The following is a 20,822-nucleotide window of genomic DNA, read 5'->3' as shown; positions in this document are numbered from 1 at the left end:
CTTTGCATCACTGAAACACCTTTTGAGTCTGAGATCTTCAATGATCTCACTATAGTCGTTTAGATCTAACCCTATTTGATCATTTTCACCGAACATCGTCTTCATCCTAGGGTTTCTTCTCCTTCTTTCACCATTTCTGACTTTCCACCGATTAAAACCTTGCGTAAACCGATTAAACTCATTTTCTACAGTTTAATCGACTTTCTCTCCGTTCATTCTTCATTTCCACCAATCATTCTTCAATTTGAATCAATTAATCGGTTCAATTAGGGATCCTCCATTAACCAAGGGTTTTGGGGTTCTTCGTGTGGAATCCTGAGCAAAACTTCTCGCTTAGGGTTTATCTACCATTCTTATCTGTCTCGCTCTCAATCTCGAGTGTATTTGTCATTTCCGCTGCGTTCATCTCACTAGAGGAAGCTTTGAAGGAGTTGCATCGTTCCTTCGGTTACTTCTCGGAGCTGCTCTTCCATCACCATATGTTGTCGAGTTATTGTTGAGCTGTAGTCGAGTTGTTGAGTTGTTGTTGAGTTGTGTATGTGAGTTGTTATCGAGTTTTTCATGTTGTCGAGCTTGTCATGAGTTGTTGAACTTGTCATGTATTGCTGAGCTTCATAATAGATATCTATAAAAAAATGTCTTCTTTATATTTTTTCTGATATGTTTCGTATCTTATATATTCTTTCTTTTCTTTTTCTTTTCTTTTTCTTTTCACAACACAACTCACTCTTTCATGAAACTATGAGATCTTATGATATTTACTAAAAACTTTATCATTAAACTAAAATTTATTTAATTATCAGTTTAATATCCCAAAATTTTAACATGAACGTAATGAGGATATAAATAAAAAAACATATAATTCAAATATATTTAGAACAGTCATGGTTGTAATTTCAAAAAACCACTCATTATCTCCAAAAAGAAGCATCTCCTAAAATTTTGTAAGCAAATTGAAAAGAGAGTCAACATTTCTTTTCATGCAAATTCAATAAGTCGAGAAATATACTGCATCAAACTCACATCCAAAGATTTATGCTTAATCACATGTTCAGTTTTTCTGCTTATTTATCTCAATATGACTTAGAGATTAATGATTAAAGAGACAAGACAGGAAATTTCAAATTTCTTCATTTGAAACCTAACAAAGAATCCATGCCCTTAAACTTATTAATTTACAACCACTAGTATAGTAAAGAAAAACGACAGTGGTTATTTTCGCTTATACGCAGCGGTTCCGCAACCGAGGCATATACAGGTGAGGTAAAAAGGTGTGTGCTTTTGCCTCGGTTCAAATCCAACCAATGCAATAGAGAGGTTTTTTCTTCTTTTTTTTGTGTGTTTTTTTTCGTGATTCGCTAGGTCAGATGTTAGTCCCTGGTCACAATCCATCAACGTCCACCGAAATGAAACCTCCAAATCACTACAAGAACAAGGATGACGCTCCCACCACCACCTGCAGAGAATCAATCAAACACCGCCACTCCTGCAGAGAATCAATCAAACTGAAAACAACCCATTCGAAATCAAAAAAGGGGGAGGGAAGGAGGCTTCCTCCTTCGCTGCGAATCAGAACGGAGAGAAGAAGAAGAATAAGAGTGGCCACCGCGCCCTTGCGCCCCCGTCGCGCGATTGATGATCCCTTCAAGTTGGTTGTCCGCGTGAGACGAAAAACCCTAGGCTAGGTTGGATCGGAACAAGAGGAGGAAGGAATAGAGAAGAGGAAGGAAGCCTCCCTCTTGGCAACGTGAAATAAAATGGGAGAACAAGAGGAGCGGCGCAACACCATGTCTGTTTGCGGAATTTAACCCTAAATAGATGTTATTACCTCGGTTATTTTTTTAACCGAGGCAATAAGGGTCTACGGCCTCGGTTCTATAAAGAACCGATGCCTAAACCCTCTCAAAAAAACAAAATAAAAAATTTCAGCTATTTTATGCCTCGGTTCTTTAAACAACTGAGGTAATAGACCTTTGCGATAATTACAAAAATGTCACCGCGTTAGTTTTAGGCACTGGTTTTTTTTTTAACCAAGGCATATACGTTTCTGATAATTACAGAAATGTCATCGTGCTAGTTTTAGACATCGATTCTTTTTGAACCAAGACATATACGTTTGCGATAATTACAAAAATGTCACTGCGCCATTTTTTGCTTCGGTTACAACTAAACCGATGTCTAATGCGCGAGTTAAAATCCTTTTTTGTCTAGTGAACCCTCTATTCAATATAAATGAAAAAGAAACTCAAACCAAAGTAATTGCTTTAAAAATTGAATAATTGTGAACTTTAAAAAGCTTATTGGAACAAAAACATTATTTTCTTCTTTTCATCATTTCTTTAATTTGGTTTTCAATCTAATTGGTGGTTTAAAAACTACATTGAAAAATACAATAGAATAGAAGGAAAAGTAAGAGGAAATTTGATTAATTTTGTTTGTGTGAGTGAATTTGACAATTTTATATTTAAATTTCTTTTTTCTTCAAGAAATAATGATTTTCCTATTTGATATCCCATCTTTTTAATATTACGATCTAATTCTCATTTTCTTTTCCTTTTCATATAAGCATTCTATTTCCTTTTTATTTATTGAAATTTCTCCCAACCATTTTAATCTATCTAGACGTCATCTTTTTTTTTACTTAGTTTCATTGAGTATAATGATCAGTGTCTTATTTTGCTCTTTAATTTTAAGAGAGGGTAGAAACTAAATAAGTAAAACATAGCCAAGAAGAAGAGAAATCAATAGTCAAATTATAACTTTTCAAAAATTAAAAACAAATAACAAATACTTAAAGATATAACTATGATCTCTTTATTAAAAAATAATAAAAGATTGAAATTTTATAAGTTTATTAATAATATTATTTGAATCTTATTTTATTAATTTGAGTATAGTGATATTTAGTTTGATTTTAATAAGATAAAATAAGAATAGATAGTTTTGATTATTCATTTATTTAAGTAAAGTATTATTTTATTTTGTTAATATAAAATAATGATAAATTAAATAATTATTTTTATTTTGAGTCTGTTTATTTTTTTTAATTTTTATTATTTGTATTTTATTCAAAGTCTTATTTGTATTTATTTTAATTATTTATATCTATTTAAAGATGGTCAATATTTAATGAAAAAAATTCAATTATTTGTGTGTGACTTTTTTTTAAACACGACAAAGAGCAATGATAGCCGTCCTCCATGACAAAAAAAAAAGTACAATAGCCAATTAAAAGCCGCCATGAATGGAGTGTTTGACATTTTGTGTGTATATATGAATCCCTTCATGAATATTCAAGCAAAACCATCAACACTAGAAGCAGGGCAAAATATAAAACCCAGAAATGGAAGAAGGAAAAGGAAGCGTTTGTGTAACAGGAGGCTCAGGATTTATTGGCTCGTGGATCGTCAAGAGACTACTTGAGGATGGTTACACTGTTCATACCACTATCAGACCTGATCCAGGTAAATAATTTATACAGCTTTCATATTAGTGGATCTGATATGAAATTATGAAGATATTATATGATGTTCTTATTCTTATTTGTCATTATGTTATGTTAAGATGGGCATAAAACCAAAATTGTGGAACAATGAGTTTATGTATTTGACAGATGCCAAGGGGGATTTGAGCTTCCTCACAAATCTTCCAGGAGCATCTGAAAAGTTAAAAATTTTCATTGCTGATCTGAGCAACCCAGAGAGTTTTAATGAAGCGATTGAAGGGTGTTTTGGGGTGCTCCACACTGCCACTCCATTTGACATAGAATTGAAAGAACCAGAGGAAGTGGTTACCCAAAGAAGCATTGATGGAGCATTAGGGATTCTGAAAGCTTGTCTGAATTCAAAGACAGTGAAGAGGGTTGTGTACACTTCCAGTGCTTCTGCTGTTTATCGGCAGGAGAAAGAATATGATGTGATGGATGAGAGTTATTGGAGTGATGAAAATCTTCTCAGAGATTTGAAGCCCTTTGCTTGGGCGTATTCAATTTCTAAGACATTGACAGAGAAAGCAGTTCTTGAATTTGGAGAAAAGCATGGGTTGGATGTTGTCACTCTCATTCCTACTTTTGTTCTTGGACCCTTCATCTGTCCCACACTCCCTAGCTCAGTTTATGTCACTCTCTCTTTCTTATTTGGTAACTCCTGCAAACTTTCAATCTGTTCGACCCTTTTGAACATTCTTTGTTCATCAATTTTGATTCGTCTCATGTTGAAATTTGAATTGATGATCAGTTACAGCTTTGCCACATGTCAAAAGTAGACCTAAAAAGATTAAAACAAAACATTACATCTGTATATGATTTTATCTCTTTATAGTTAAGATATAGGTTAAACATGTTTTTAGTTCCTAAACTATTAAGAGAATTTGTTTTTAGTCTCTAAACTATTATGTAAATTTGTTTTTAATCTCTCTTTTAAAGTAAAATACATTTTAGTCCTTCTATTTAGAAAAAACATTAATTTTTTATCCTCCCCAACAATAAGCATATACATGTAAGGACAATCAACACAATAACATATACCTAACTTTCTACATATGGTCAACTTTGAGTCAGGTTCTCACTTACATTGTTTACATTGTTTACAGTATTACTTCTTCTTACCAACAATGAAAATATCTTATATATATAAATGTATGTATGTTAATAATTTTATCTCATGTGAAACTACTGGAAGTCCTTTTTCATCTAAGTATACCTTGGTCTGTAAATCTATGGTGACACTACTGAGTATTTTTTGCTCTGATTTATCTAGCTAATTTTACAAGTAAGTTTTGTTAGTGATGTGCAGGTGAGAAGAATCCGTTTGGTGCCTCTCGTCTTCATATGGTACATGTTGATGATATTGCGCGAGCACATATCTTCCTCCTTCATCATCCTAATCCAAAAGGGAGGTATAATTGCTCACCATTCATTGCAAATGTTGAAGAAATAGCAGAGCTTATTACAGCCAAATACCCGAATTTTCAAATATCAGTAGAGTGAGTTCTGAACTATTGTCCTTCTGCATCAAAATTATTTCTCAAATTTATAATTGTAATTTAATTTTGATTTTTGTTTTGTTCTTCTAGCGAGGTGAAGAAATTTCATGATGTGAAGCTTCCACATTTAGTCTCCAAGAAACTTATGGAGGCTGGATTTGAGTTTAAGTATAGCATGGAGGAAATGTTTGTAGATGCAATTGAATGCTGCAAGCAAAAGGGTTATCTATGAACCACGATTAATAAATTATGCATGAACTTATATTTATGAATTACAATAAATACTATTTCTATATAACAGCAAATGTTTAGAAAAGTAAATCGATCAAACAATTATAGTTGTTGTTTTCAGTCAATTTGAAATTTGGTTCATTTATAATTTCAGTTGTTGTCTGCAAGATCCTCACGTTATATATTGGATCATATTCTTTTAATCATTTTATGTCATGTCTTGAATAATTCAACGATTGCAAATTAATTATTCATAATTGCAAGTTGAAACACTAGAAAAAAAATAGTGGCTATTACATAGCGCCAGTTATTATATAATGACGCTATATTAGAAGAAAAATAAAATTATATAATATTTACAGGCGGGATTTAGACTTAGTTTCATGTTTAAAGGTTTCAAGAAAACTAGAATATTAGACTTTAATTATAGATCATGGCTTGATTATATAAATTGAATTTTCATCAAATTTAAATACACATCTTAACTCGATAACTACCTCTTTCGGTGTAAATGTTGTCCGATGTGTTTTTGTTGCTCCTGCAAAAATATTACTTTGACGCTCAAGTCAGATGTGAGTTATGGAACCTCAGCTCTCAAGAGAGTGATTATGATCCTGCTCTGAAATATTATTTAGGGTCTCTAGACATAAAGAAAACATATCTGAATATCTAAGATATTTTATGTAATAAATATCTTACTACATAACACTACCAATATTAAAACTGTCACTAAATATTGAATAGTTGTTGTTTTTTTATAAAAAAAAGTTATGATTTTCTCAGCGTTGTAACTGTCTGTCCTTAAATACTAGATGAAACTTCTTTAAAATTAATTTTAAAATAGTTAAAACCGACTCTAATAATTTTAATGACATTATTTCGGTGGTTGTATTAAATCCCCGCTATAATACTTTGTCATACCAAATTCTATAAGCGTGGTTTAATGGATGGAAATTAAAATAGTAGCCATTAAAACCACCACTAAATAACTGACTTAATTAATGTTAAAAATTAATTTGTTTATAGTAAAATTAATACAGCATACATTTATAAAAATTTAGAAAAAGAGTATTAGAATTAATAAATATTTTAAAATAATGAAATCGATTAGAATGTTGTGAAATTGTTGCTGTATTGTTATTAATTGTTATTAAGATATTATTAAGTTGTAACTGAGTTATTGAATTGTTATGTTTCCGAGGTTATCATGAGTTGTTTAACTTATCATGTCGAGGTTCATAATATATATTTATAATAGATGTCTTCCTTATGGCTTTTTTATTATCATTAGTATCTCATATATTTTTTCTTTTCTTTTTCTTTTCACAACACAATACACCTTTTCAGCAATCATATATTATTCTTTTCTTCTTTCATTACTTTTTTTTATTGAACTATAAGATTTTATGATATTTACTAGCAACTTTATTATTAAACTAAAATGTATTTTATTACCACTTTAATATCCCAAAATCTTATCATGAAAGTACAAGATAGAATATCAATAAAAAAACATATAATTCAAATATAATTAGATTAATCATAGTTCTAATTTCAACAAATCACTCATTGTCTCTAAAAAGAAGCATCTCCTACACTACACTTTTGTAAGCAAATTGAAAAGAGAGTCAACTTTTTTTTTCATGCAAATTCAATAAGTGGAGAAATGTACTGCCTCAAACTCACATCCCAAGATTTATACTTAATAACATGCAACATTAAATTTTTATGCTTATTTATCTCAATATAACTTAGCGATTAATGATTAAAGAGACGAGGCAGGAAATGTTGAGGTAAGACACTTCCAAATTTCTTCATTTAGAACCTAACAAAGAATCAACGCCCTTAAACTCATTAATTTGCAACCCTTTATTCAATAGAAATGAAAAAGAAACGCAAACAAACAATTGCTTTAAAATAGACTAATTGTGAACTTTAAAAAGCTTAGAGCAACAAAAAACATATATTTTTTTCTTTTCATCAGTTCTTTAATTTGGTTTTCAATGCTTTAGAAATTGCATTGAAAAGTACAATTTGAAGGAAAAGTCAGAAGGAAAATTTGATTAATTTTGTTTGAGTCAATTTGACAATTTTATATTTAAATGTCTTTTCTCTTCTAGAAATAATGAATTTTCCTATTTGACATGTTTTTAATATTATAATCTTATTCTCATTTTCTTTTCCTTTTCATATAATCATTCTATTACCTTTCTGTTCATTGTAATTTCTCCCACTCATTTAATCTATATAGATATCATATTTTTTCTACTTAAATTCATTGAGTATAATGAGTGTTTATTTTGCTCTTTATTTTGAAAGAGGGTAGAAACTAAATAAATAAAAAATAACAAAAGGTCTGTACAAGAAGAGGAGAAATCAAGAATCAAACTATAATTTTTCAAAAATTAAAAACAAATAACAAATACTTAAAGATATAACTATGATCTCTTTATTAAAAATAATAAAAAATTGATCTGTTCTTTTGAGAAAGAGCAATCATATCTGTCCTCCATGACTGAAAAAAACAGTATAATAGTCAATTAAAAGCCGCCATGTAGGGAATGTTCCATTTTTTGTGTGTATATATGAATCCATTCATGAAGATTGAAGCAAAACCATCAAAACTAGAAGCAGGGCAAAATATAAAACCCAGAAATGGAAGAAGGAAAAGGAAGAGTTTGTGTAACAGGAGGCACAGGGTTTATTGGCTCATGGATCATCAAGAGACTACTAGAGGATGGTTACACTGTTCATACCACTGTTAGACCTGATCCTGGTAAATCATTTATACAGCTTTCATCTCAGTGGATCTGATATGAAATTCTGAAAGATATTTTATGATGTTGTTATTCTTATTTCTCATTGTGTTATGTTAAGATGGGCATAAAACCAAAATTGTGGAACAATGAGTTTATGTATTTGACAGATGGCAAGAGGGATTTGAGCTTCCTCACAAATCTTCCAGGAGCATCTGAAAAGTTAAAATTTTTCAGTGCTGATCTGAGCAACCCAGAGAGTTTCAATGGAGCAATTGAAGGGTGTTTTGGTGTGCTCCACACTGCCACTCCAATTGACATAGAATTGAATGAACCAGAGGAAGTGGTGACCCAAAGAAGCATTGATGGAGCATTAGGCATTCTGAAAGCATGCCTGAATTCAAAGACAGTGAAGAGGGTTGTGTACACTTCCAGTGCTTCTGCTGTTTATTGGCAGGAGAAAGAAGATGATGTGATGGATGAGAGTTATTGGAGTGATGAAAATCTTCTCAGAGATTTGAAGCCCTTTGCTTGGGCATATTCAATTTCTAAGACAATGGCAGAGAAAGCAGTTATTGAATTTGGAGAAAAGCATGGTTTGGATGTTGTCACTCTCATTCCTACTTTTGTTCTTGGTCCCTTCATCTGTCCCAAACTCCCTGGCTCAGTTTATACCACTCTCTCTTTCTTATTTGGTAACTCCTGCAACTCTCAATCTGTAGGACCCTTTTCAACATTCTTTGATCATCAGTTTTGATTTGTCTCATGTCAAAAGTAGACCTAAAAAGATTAAAACAAAGCATCTTCATTAGTTTGGTTTTATCACATATTTACTTTGGTACCATTCTAAAATGTTTCTTATCAATAAAAGTATTTTATGTATATCCATATCTTGTTTTATCTCATGTGAGACGTCTTTTTTTTTTATGTTAACAATCCTTCCTCTAACAAAGAACTATGATTCTTTAATTCCCTTATAATGAAAGTTTTTTTCTTATCAGAGTACACCATAGTTTGTATATCCATAGTCACACCGTTAAGCATTTCTTGCTCTGTATTTTCCATGATTCATCAGTCTAATTTTACAAGTCAGTTTTGTCACTGGTGTGCAGGTAAGAAGAATCCGTTTGGTGCCTCTCGTCTTCATATGGTACATGTTGATGATATTGCGAGAGCACATATCTTCCTCCTTCATCATCCTAATCCAAAAGGGAGGTATAATTGCTCACCATTCATTGCAGATGTTGAAGAAATAGCAGAACTTCTTTCAGCCAAATACCCCAATTTTCAAATATCTGTAGAGTGAGTTCTGAACTATTGTCCTTCTGCATCAAAGTTATTTCTCAAATTTATAATTGTATTTTAATTTTGGTTTTGTTTTTCTTCTTCTAGGGAGGTGAAGAAATTTCATGATGTGAAGCTTCCACATTTAATCTCCAAGAAACTTACGGATGCTGGATTTGAGTTTAAGTATAGCATGGAGGAAATGTTTGTAGATGCAATTGAATGCTGCAAGCAAAAGGGTCATCTATGAACCACCATTAATAAATATGCATGAACTTATATTTACGAATTACAATAAATACTTATAACGGCAAATGTTTAGAAAAGTAAATCAATCAAACAATTATCATTGTTATTTTCAGTCAATTTGAAATTTGGTTCATTTATAATTCCAATTATTGTGTGCAAGACCCTCAGATATATATTGAATCATATTCTTTTTGTCATTTTATGTCATGCCTTGAATAATTCAAGAATTGCAAATTAATTATTCATATTTGCAAGTTGAAACACTAGCAGAAAAATAATTTTTAGTGGCTATTACATAGCGGCAGTTATAAGAAAATGACGCCATATTAGAAGAAAAATAAAATTATATAATATTTACAGGCGGTTTAGAAATATTTTCATGTTTAAAGGTTTCAATCAGTCAAAAAATCATTTACACTGCTCTGAAAAATATGCAGAAGGAAACATTAGCTCTGGTATAAACCAAGAAGGAATCTGATATAATTCATTCTGTATTCATATGTGTGTGAATATATTGACATGTTCATAATCATATATTGATGAGAATGTTATTAATCCAAATATTCAGCCATTTGTGACCCTTTTCCATTGGGATCTTCCCCAAGCCTTACAAGATGAATACGGTGGATTCTTAAGCCTGGTATTATGTGAGTTACAAAACACAAATTTGCATTCAAGACAGCTAGAATATTAGACATTAATTATAGATCATTGTCTGATTGTATAAATTGAATTTTGATCAAAGTTAAATACACATCTTAAGTCAACTCCAAAATTTATGCATAGCTCGATAACTACCAATATTCCAACAAAATTGTTGTGCATGATTGAGTTGGTATAGATGGTAAGCCATCCTCATCATCGACATAGATCGGTACCAAGAAAAAAATTGATTGTGCATGATTGCGAAAAAAATGAAACTAAGTATGGCTTAGCAGCAGACATGGTGACCAAGAATTTGGATACAACGAATACTGTGTGTCAAGGTTGATTCGTGCAGGTACCATTTCCACAATACAAGAATCAAGGTAAACACTTGAATAAAAAATGAAAAGAAATAAATATGTCAACCATATTTATCATGATGTGAATTTGTAAAACTGAGACTTCCGAGTGATCTCAATCTCCAGGATTTAAAATCTTGGCATTTCCATGCAACCGATTTGCCGAACAGGAGCCAGGAAACAATGAAGAAATCCAGGAAGTTGTTTGCACCAGGTTCAAAGTTGAATTTCCTATATTTGATAAGGTGATTTCTGATATGTGACAACCACCCCATATTTTATTTGCTCTATTTTGTTCCCTTTTATGTGTAGTATTCTATCTTGGCATGACGTGACGTATATTTTCCTGCATTGACACTGTTTATGCATGTGGAATTGAATACTGCTCCATGTGTTATTTTACATGAAAATCATCCTAAAATAGTTCATTGCAGGTTGAAGTCAATGGAAAGAATGCAACTCCCCTTTACAAGTTTTTGAAAGAGTAGAAAGGAGGAATATTTGAAGATTGTATCAGGTGGAACTTCACAAAGTTATTAAATATGAGAACAACATAAGATATTAACATCACTCTCAACTCAAAACCTTAAAATAATAGATTAATGGAGTGTTTCATTTTCTCACTTTTATGGATCTAGACTCACATTTGGATTCTCAACCAAACATATTATCATGTTTATATATTTTAAGTTGGATTTCTACATATAATAATGATGCAAACAAAAGGGGTTAATTTTAACTTCAGTGAATGTTGTTGGATTGATGTTTGGGTTGTTGGCATAAATGCACTTGTCCTCTAAAATAGTCTAAACTGAAACCCAACACATTTAACTACAACCGAATTTGTCCAGTGTCATGTAATAAAGATTAAAATTGTATGTCAGTTAAGTTATATTTTTCCTCTTGCAGAAAGATATTGAGAAGCTCTTGCAATCTTGAGTACTAAAGATTTGATTATACAGAATATATAATGTTGCACTTTTGTCACTTTAATTGTGTATGTCTTTCAAACTTTTGTCCCCTTATATGATTAAAATGATCGTATCTATTTCAGATTACTAGTGTTAAGAAAACTACATTAGCTTAAGTTTGTCCTTTGTTCTTTTTGTGCTTTTTGTGCAGGAAATAGGTAATTTGTCAAGTGCTTTAGAAGGACAAGTAGCAACTATGCAACTGTATATGTATATCATCAAAATTCATTTGTGATCCTTTATATGATCCTTTATGTTAGACTAATATTAATGTTATTCCTTCCAATTTGTTTTTGGAATTGGAGAATAAACGTTTAAAGAGTGGATAATTATATTAAGATATATCAGATCATCATTGTCCAAAGAACGTTAATGAAAATGTTTATATTGAATCTTTAAAAAAAAATAGAAAATTTTGAATCACTGTTATAAATACAAAGACAAAAAAAATGCTATTAAATCATTAAGTATATAATTTACAAAAGAGGGAGAGATGTATATAAGAGCAATGTTAAGTAAAAAAGAAAACTAAATAATTGATTGATAAATATTTGTAATATTCAGAAGAAATTGAATAACTTATTATATATAATATCTAAATAATAAATAAATAATTATATATAGTATCTATAATATTTAATTATATTTTATTTTAATATCATCCAAAGTTGAAGTATATATGTTGATGAGTTTTGACTTGTTAATAAAAATATTGAAAGCACTAGGAAGAATGACCTTTATCCAGTTCAAATATGAATGAGAGCGAAGAGTTGCTTTTAAACAAATTTCACAAACAATATTTATATATTTGAATCTCTTATGGTAGGAAGAATTAGAAGCCAGACACAATTGTTATTGTAAAAAAGCATAATTGTTATTATTGTAGCTAAACTACTTTACTAGTCACTAAATATAAAACATGATATCCTGATTATGTTGAAAACTTATACACAATACCTTATTTGACAAAATTCCAAGAAATTAAAGAATAACTAAACAAAACATAAAACTAGTTGATTTTTTAATATCTAACAACTTTCCCGATATGCATCATTATATGATGAAATGTTAAATTTGTTGTTGGTAAAGAAAAAGAGACATTGACCTAAAATGGACTTCAAATATAATAAGTGATGAACTGCAATTAAATGTGAAATGAATGAATTTTGTATATATTGATTAAGTTTGTGAATTAGAAAAATAATGTTTGATTTGGAGATGGTTAAATACATAATTTTTTTTAATTAGTTTTTTATATATAGAGCGATCCTTGATAGATTCAGTTAAGTTTTAAATTGAGATTCATAGATAATGTAACTAGTTTTTTTTTACCTAAAAACTAATAATGCCAAGCAAAAATAAAATATATTTTCAACTTACTCAAAAGAGACATCTTGTTGGTTTTGGTTACTATTTCAATCAAGATCAAATATCTATTATGAATAGTCTTTTTATTTTTATTATTCCATAAATAATATCTGTACTATAGGATACCTAATCCTCCAACTGTCGACCAATAACCCGACGACAATTAAACCACTGTAGGACATTCTCATGCCCGTAATGACATTCGACCACTTAGTGTGGTCGACCACTAGATAACCGACCATAATAACATACGACCATGTGGCGTTGTCGACCAGTTGAGGCTCGACAACCGACATGAAACATGTGTGCGACACGTCGTCCACTCAGGTCGACACGAATGATGATCGACATACAATATGCGACATCGTGATCTAGTGGTTACAGATAAGCAGTTACACAGCGCCGTGAATCACGACCATATATCACGGAAGTAATTGACTCGGTATCAGCACACGATATGACGGTTACAACTTCTAAACAGTCATCTTCACTAACCGACCGGATTTTCAGGTAAATATGACGGTTACAACTTCTAAACAGTCATCTTCACTAACCGACCGGATTTTCAGGTAAACGGTTTATTATGTTAATTTAAATATACAAAGCACACCAGGAAAAAGGTACGTTTTTCCCCTAAGAGAAAATTAAGAAAGATTCAGTTGCTCTAACAACACCCTGATTGATTTGAGCGTCTTATTGACTTGAGCGTCGGAGTGCCTTTGCAGGTACCCAGCCCACCGTGCTTAGAGACTTGGAGAAGAGAGAAAGACAATATAGTGAAAGTAGCACAGAGAAGGAAAAGAGTAAGGTTGTTAGGTTCGTATCTTGGTCTCCACATCCCTACCGAAACATTTTGGCGCCCACCGTGGGGCCCGAGATTACTATCCCAACAACGACCACCGGAGCAATGGAAAATTCCAATACGCACGATTTGATCAGGCAATTGCAGGCGCAAATTGAGGCACAAGCACAAACCATGCAGGAGACTCAACGTAAACACGCAGAGGAGACAGCCGCGCTACGAGCACAGATCCCAACACCAGAGTTATCTGCCTCCAACAGACAGGAGGATAACGATGCCAGCCATCATGGGGGAGCCTCTGAACGGGCCGGGGGAGGAAGGAGGGGGCCTACTCCTATGCGCCTCACTAACCTGCTTCCATTCACAGAAGCCATCATGCAAGCAAACATGCCGGACAAGCCTCCTCCAACTCTGGAACGCTACAATGGCTCTGAAGATCCTGATGACCATCTACGTAATTTTATAGATGCCATGGCATTCTATACCGACAGCGATCCGGTGATATGCAGAGCTTTCTCCTTATCCCTTAAAGGGGAAGCTCTGGAATGGTTCCATAAACTTCCCCGAAATTCCATAGATTGCTTTGCAACCGTCGAATCTTTATTCCGAAAACAGTACGCAGCCAATAAAAAACCAGCGATGACTGCTACTGAGCTTGTCCATACCAGGCAGGAGAAGGATGAGACCCTGAAAGCTTTCATGCAGCGGTACATCGAGACGGCCCGGCGCGTGCCAGATATTACTCCCACCTTTATTATCAGCAACCTGTCGTCCTGCTTAAGGCCGGGACAAGTCTCGGAACAATTATATGCTGACCCTCCAGCATCCATGGAGGAACTCCAATCCACTATGGCGAAATTCATCCGCATCGAAGATCACCGTAACTCCAGGAGGAAACACCAGCAGGAGGTCCCTAACCGGGAGACAGGAAAACCAACGAGACGACCCCCCAACGACTACAAACCAGATCGGCCACCTAGGAAAGAGTCGGGGTGGACGTCTAAATACGATCGCTACACGACTCTCAACGCACCAAGGGCGAGGGTGCTAGAAGAGGCCTTACACGCCGAACTTCTCACCGCGCGACGGAGTGCCACCCCAAAGAACGCGGATAACAACAAAACTTGCCGGTTCCACATGAATCGTGGGCACGACACGGAAGAATGTAACACAGTAAGAGACGAGTTAGAACGACTCGTTCGTGCCGGTTATCTCCAGAATTACGTCAAGGAGAGAGTTTCCACTAGAGCAACAACTCCTCGCCGAAGAGATCCTCCTAGGCGAAGTCCCCAGCGATCTCCCCCTAAAGATGATCGACACCGTAGGCGGTCGCGCAGTCCACCTCGACGCATAGAGAGAGAACGCTCAGTCCGAGGCCGCATCGACACCATATCTGGTGGTTTTGCGGGGGGAGGCGTGTCGGCTTCGGCGAGGAAGCGACATTTGAGACAGTTGAAGTCGGTCCATATGATCGAACGCCAGGCTCTGTCGATCCCTGACATCACGTTCACGAACGCTGACTTCCATGCTCCCGATCCTGATCATGATGATCCTATGGTCATCACGGCTAATATAGCTCGGTATGATGTCAGCAAGGTTCTCGTCGACCAAGGAAGCTCGGTCAACATTTTATATTGGTCCACTTTTCAGAAAATGGACCTATCTGAGGACCTTATCGCCCCGTTTAATGAGCAGATTGTCGGATTCTCAAGAGAACGGGTCGATACCAGGGGATACCTCGACCTGCGAACTCGGCTCGGAACAAGTCGAGAGGCCCCTGAACGTCGAGTTCGATTCCTGCTGGTCGAGGCAAATGCATCGTACAACGCCCTGCTAGGACGACCTTGTCTGAACGCATTTGGGGCAATCGTGTCTACTCCCCACCTCGCCATGAAGTTCCCAACAGACCATGGTGGCATTTGTACCGTGAGGGCCGATCAGCGCACAGCTCGACAGTGCTATGTTGCCGGGTTAAAAATCACTCCCTTCGTCCCAACCAGAAGGACGAAAGGACCCGAGGCAGCGGCAGTCGACTTAGACCCCCGAACCAACGTAGACGAACGTCTGCATCCGCAAGGCGAAGTCAAACTCCTGTCCTTAACAACAGACACATCCAAAACCACTAGCATTGGCGGAGACCTCACCTCCAGCGAAGAGCACGATTTGGGACACATTCTACGGAACAACGCAGACTTGTTCGCATGGACAACTGCTGATATGCCAGGCATCCATCCCGGGGTCATGGCCCACAAGTTATCCATCTTCCGGGAGGCACGACCTGTCGCCCAGAAGAAGCGACGAGTCGGGGAAGAGAGACGCCAGGCTATCCAAGCTGAGGTTGGGAAACTGCTGAATGCCCAATTCATCAGAGAATTGACGTACACTACGTGGCTGTCCAACGTAGTTATGGTCAAAAAGTCCAACGGCCAATGGAGAATGTGTGTCGATTTCACTGATCTTAATAAGGCATGTCCTAAAGACTCGTACCCCTTACCCAGCATTGATCGTCTGGTAGACGGAGCTTCAGGCCATGTAATACTAAGCTTCCTCGACGCTTACTCAGGCTATAACCAGATTCCAATGTACGAGCCCGATCAAAGCAAGACAGCCTTTATTACCGAACGCGCTAATTACTGTTATGAAGTAATGCCGTTTGGATTGAAGAATGCCGGGGCTACTTATCAACGCCTTATGGATAAGGTTTTCCATCACCAGATTGGACGATGCATGGATGTATATGTCGATGACATGGTTATTCGCAGCAACTCTGTCGAACAGCACCTGCAAGATTTGAAGGAGGTTTTTGCCCAGCTCCGACGGTACAGCATGCGCCTCAATCCTGCCAAGTGTACCTTCGGTGTCCCCGCAGGAAAATTCTTAGGTTTCATGCTCACGCGTCGAGGTATTGAAGCCAACCCCGACAAGTGCAAAGCCGTGCTCGACATGCCAGCTCCAAAAACCCTACGAGAAGTACAACGTCTTGTAGGTCGCCTTACCGCCCTGTCCAGATTTATTCCAAGGCTGGCTGAATACATCAAACCCATCCTGAAGAATTTGAAAAAGGGCTCCACTCAACACTGGGACAATGATTGCGAGACTGCATTCAGCACTGTCAAACACATCTTAACCAGTCCTCCAATTATGGCCCGACCGGACGAGGGATCTGACTTACAGCTGTATCTTGCAGCCTCCCCGTATGCGGTTAGCGCCGCCTTGATACAAGAGATACCATCCCTTAAGTTGATCTACTTCATCAGTCGTTCTTTGCAAGGGGCCGAGGAACGATATTCCCGCATTGAGAAGTTTGCCTTGGCGTTGCTCACAGCCTCCCGCCGGCTTCGACCATACTTCCAGAGCCATCAAGTGATAGTCCGCACAGATCAACCCATCGCCAAGATCCTCCGTAAGCCAGACTTGGCAGGACGAATGGTTGCTTGGTCAATGGAGCTGTCAGAATTCGGCCTCCGCTACGAGCCCCGCGGATCCGTCAAGGGTCAACATTTGGCAGATTTCGCAGCCGAGTTAACACCGGCACCAAAGAACTCCGCGACAAAATGGCTCCTCAGCGTGGATGGTTCCTCCGACAAAAAGGGGGGAGGAGCCGGTGTCGTCTTAGAGGGGCCAGATGATTTGGTCCTAGAGCAAGCCATCATATTCAAGTTTCCAACTAGCAACAACCAAGCCGAGTACGAAGCCTTAATTGCTGGCCTATCCCTGGCTAGAGAGTTGTCGGTCGAACGTTTAGAGTGTCGGATGGACTCGAAATTGGTCGTCAACCATGTGAATGGAATCTATCAAGTCAAGGACAATCAACTGTTGCGTTACTACCACAAGGTTCAGACTTTACTCCGCAATTTCGTCGAAGTTAATGTCCTCCATGTACCCAGGGAGCAAAACGCAAGAGCAGACCTTTTGTCCAAATTAACTCATTCTAAGGAGCGAGCGCAGTTGTCCTCAATCATTAGAATGACGCTCGACCGCCCTGGGGTGGAAGCTTTTGTCACTAATGTGTCGACACCTATAGCAGACTGGCGGCAGAAAGTGAAAGACCTCATGGAACGACAGGACAAAGGTGTTAGCATTACCGCGGCTGAGTCCAAACACATTGCACGTTTTGTGTGTATAGGCGACGACCTATATCGTCGCGGCCATAGCACTCCTCTGCTGAAATGCCTCTCGGAAGAAGAGGCCGACTATGTGTTGCGCGAACTGCACACAGGGATGTGTGGATTTCACTCTGGCAAGCGGACATTAAGAGGACGTGTTCTTCGCGCCGGATATTACTGGCCTACTCTCGACCGCGACTGCGAGATATTCGTCAAGAAATGCATTTCCTGTCAAGCACATGGTCACGACATCCGTGCACCTCCTGAAGACTTACACAATATTGTCTCTCCCTGGCCGTTCGCCCAGTGGGGTCTCGACATAGTTGGACCCCTGCCGATCGCCAAAGCGCAAAACAAGTTCCTCCTCGTGGCAGTTGACTACTTCACAAAATGGATAGAAGCTGAGCCACTGTCCGTCATCAGCGCCCAACGAGTGCAGAAGTTCATTTGGCGTCTCATCTGTCGGTTCGGTCTCCCTCAGAAGATCATCACTGACAACGGTCGCCAATTCATCGAACGCAAATTAGAGGATTACCTCATCAGTTTAGGCATTAAGCATGTCACGTCATCAGTCGAGCACCCTCAAACCAATGGCCAAGCCGAGGCCGCAAATAAAGCCATTTTGACAGAGTTAAAAAAGCGACTCGGTGAAGCCAAAAGTTTATGGGTGGAGGAGCTACCCGAGGTCCTGTGGGCATACAGATGCACTCCCCATGGATCTACGGGAGACACGCCATTCAACTTAACCTACGGCACTGATGCCATGCTTCCAGTCGAGGTGGGCGAGCCCTCGTTGAGGCGCCAAATCACTGATATGTCCCTTAATGAAGAGCAGTTAAGGACGAATCTCGACGTCCTTCCTGAACGTCGTGAGGTTGCCACCATTCACGCAGAGGCCCAAAAGCGCATGCTATCTCGACGGTACAATACCAAGGTAAAACCTAGAACCTTCAAAAGCGGCGATTTGGTGTGGCGAAAGCGGGGAGAAGCTCGGAAGAATCGAGCCCATGGCAAACTCGCAGCTAACTGGGAAGGACCCTTTCGGGTTGTAGAGGACATGTCGAACGGCGCATATCGTCTCCAGCTTCTAGATGGACACCCAGTTCCCAACACTTGGAACGCCACTCACCTTAAATATTACTTTAGTTAACATCCATTTCTTGTTTATTCTTCTTACAACACTATCAAGATCAATTATCAACTAAAGATTATATTTCATCATGATTATTGCTTAGATTCATTTATCACTGCTCTAATGTCGAGTCCCAGGGTTGTCGTACCAGTCACTTCCATACACAAAGGGGATGAAAGCAATCTCACTGGCCGATGTTCACCCTTGAACACCCAGTCTATTCGGGATACACTCCCACTCACTGGCCGATGTTCACCCTTGAACACCCAGTCTATTCGGGATACACTCCCACTGGCCGATGTTCACCCTTGAACACCCAGTCTGTTCGGGATACACTCCCATTGGCCGATGTTCACCCTTGAACACCCAATATTTTCCTCACTCGACTATCGCTCTCCACTGTCACACAAAGCGTTATCAATACACTCGACATTCACACTTAGCGATCACCACAACAAATCAATCGCAGAATCAGCTAAGTTAAACGAACAGCGCACTCTATTTCAACAATTAAGCATTCGTGAATAATCCAAGTTTAACATTCATAGTCGTGAATCAAATACTCAAGTATGTATATGCAGATCATTACTACATCCTAATCTATGACAATTTGGGGTGTGTCGCCTTCAACAGCTTCAGCAGTTTCCTTGGCAGGCTCGTCCGCTTCCATTGCTCCCTCAGGCTCATTGTTGGCGACCTCCTCTTCATCCTCTTCCCCCTCCAGGACAGCGTCATCCGGAATTTCCTTCAAGGGCTTCAGATGACCTTCATGCACATCCTTCCGGACGTCAAATTCAGCTCCCTTGGTTGATACCTGAAGCAAGTGCTCGACTTGCCTCAAGGCCTTCCTGAAACCCTTCTTATGTTCGTCCATGATCGCATCCTTCAACTCCTCGATCAACTCATTTTTTTCAAAGACCTCTACCTTCAGTGCGTTTCTCTCTCGGGCCACTATCAGCATTGAGTTCTTCGCTTGATCCAGATCCCCGGCCATCTGATCACGTTCTTGTTGGAGGGCCACACCAGCTTCCCGAGTCTTATTCCACAGTATCTCGCCCTCCTTCAGAAGTTGTTCAGTACGCTTCTGCCTGGCCTCACAGCCCGCATGGATCTCGACGAGCTCTTTCAGCTGGGCGCGCATCTTCTCTAACTCAGACCGCATCTGACCCCTATCCGAAGCATACGCTAGATGCCAAGCCAACGCTTGTGCTCGTGTGTTCATCTCCAGCAAGCTGTCAGCAATCTGTTGCTCGCTCATGTTTTCGATCACCTTCTTCTCTGAAGCATCCATGTTGAGGTCTACCCTATGACCAGGCATGAAGGCACGATCCCATATGCCCAGCGGAAGGGGGCGTTCATTTTCTTCAACCACCTCCTTATTTTTCTTTGATGCCTCGCGGTTGATGTCGACTGTCTTGGCTTTCCTTTTGCGCACGAGAGGCACCTCAACTAATGTTGTCTTCTCAGCCGACGCCACTACGACTGGAGGTGGCCCAGCTGGTGGCACAGGGGGGCGTTGTTGCCCAACGGACGACCCCGGACGATTACCTTCATCCCTCTCGTCGTCGATGGTCTGAAACCAGCTGCGACCACTTCCTTTCCTCCCCATTATCTCTGCAAAACATCAAAACCCATCCAGAATGGTCAGCAGCAACATAACAAGTTACAAAAATGATAAGCAAAGACACATACCAAACACCCTCGCCCCTGCGTCATCGAACTCGAGGCACTCTATAATCTGACGAGAAGAGAAGGGGCGGGGCAACGAGGTCAACACACTTAAAGCCTCCAACTCTTCAATCGTCATCTCATCTTCCGACCACGAGGTAAATCTCAGAGGATCCTGCGTCCAGTATAAGGGAAATCTGGGATTCCCCTCACCATCGAAAAAGAACCGTCGACCAGCGTCGGTGATCGACACCTTAAAAAACTTCTC

The 20,822-nt window shown here is 38.0% G+C and overlaps 2 protein-coding genes across 3 annotated transcripts; both read left to right on the top strand.

Moving 5' to 3' along the window:
- The first annotated feature begins 3,267 nt into the window (after positions 1-3,267).
- LOC108328011 (vestitone reductase) lies at positions 3,268-5,367 on the top strand. Of its 2 annotated transcripts, none has more exons than XM_017561776.2 (4): positions 3,268-3,464; positions 3,614-4,138; positions 4,794-4,983; positions 5,074-5,367. In XM_017561776.2, exons 1-4 carry the CDS (start codon positions 3,344-3,346, stop codon positions 5,213-5,215), a joined length of 978 nt encoding a protein of 325 aa, XP_017417265.1. In that variant the 5' UTR covers positions 3,268-3,343; the 3' UTR covers positions 5,216-5,367. The 2 variants fall into 2 exon arrangements, with proteins under 2 accessions (XP_017417265.1, XP_017417267.1); XM_017561778.2 differs by having other exon boundaries at positions 3,293-3,464; positions 3,565-4,138.
- Positions 5,368-7,758: 2,391 nt separating this feature from the next.
- On the top strand, positions 7,759-9,700 carry LOC108328409 (vestitone reductase). The gene is made up of 4 exons (XM_017562276.2): positions 7,759-7,990; positions 8,141-8,665; positions 9,083-9,272; positions 9,363-9,700. Exons 1-4 carry the CDS (start codon positions 7,870-7,872, stop codon positions 9,502-9,504), a joined length of 978 nt encoding a protein of 325 aa, XP_017417765.1. The 5' UTR covers positions 7,759-7,869; the 3' UTR covers positions 9,505-9,700.
- Positions 9,701-20,822: the final 11,122 nt, after the last annotated feature.

The sequence above is a fragment of the Vigna angularis genome, chromosome 2 (genome assembly GCF_016808095.1).
Source record: "Vigna angularis cultivar LongXiaoDou No.4 chromosome 2, ASM1680809v1, whole genome shotgun sequence".
In the NCBI taxonomy this organism is placed as follows: Eukaryota; Viridiplantae; Streptophyta; class Magnoliopsida; order Fabales; family Fabaceae; genus Vigna; species Vigna angularis.
Note: the sequence above shows the minus strand (reverse complement) of the source record. Positions and strands in the feature narration are given on the sequence as shown.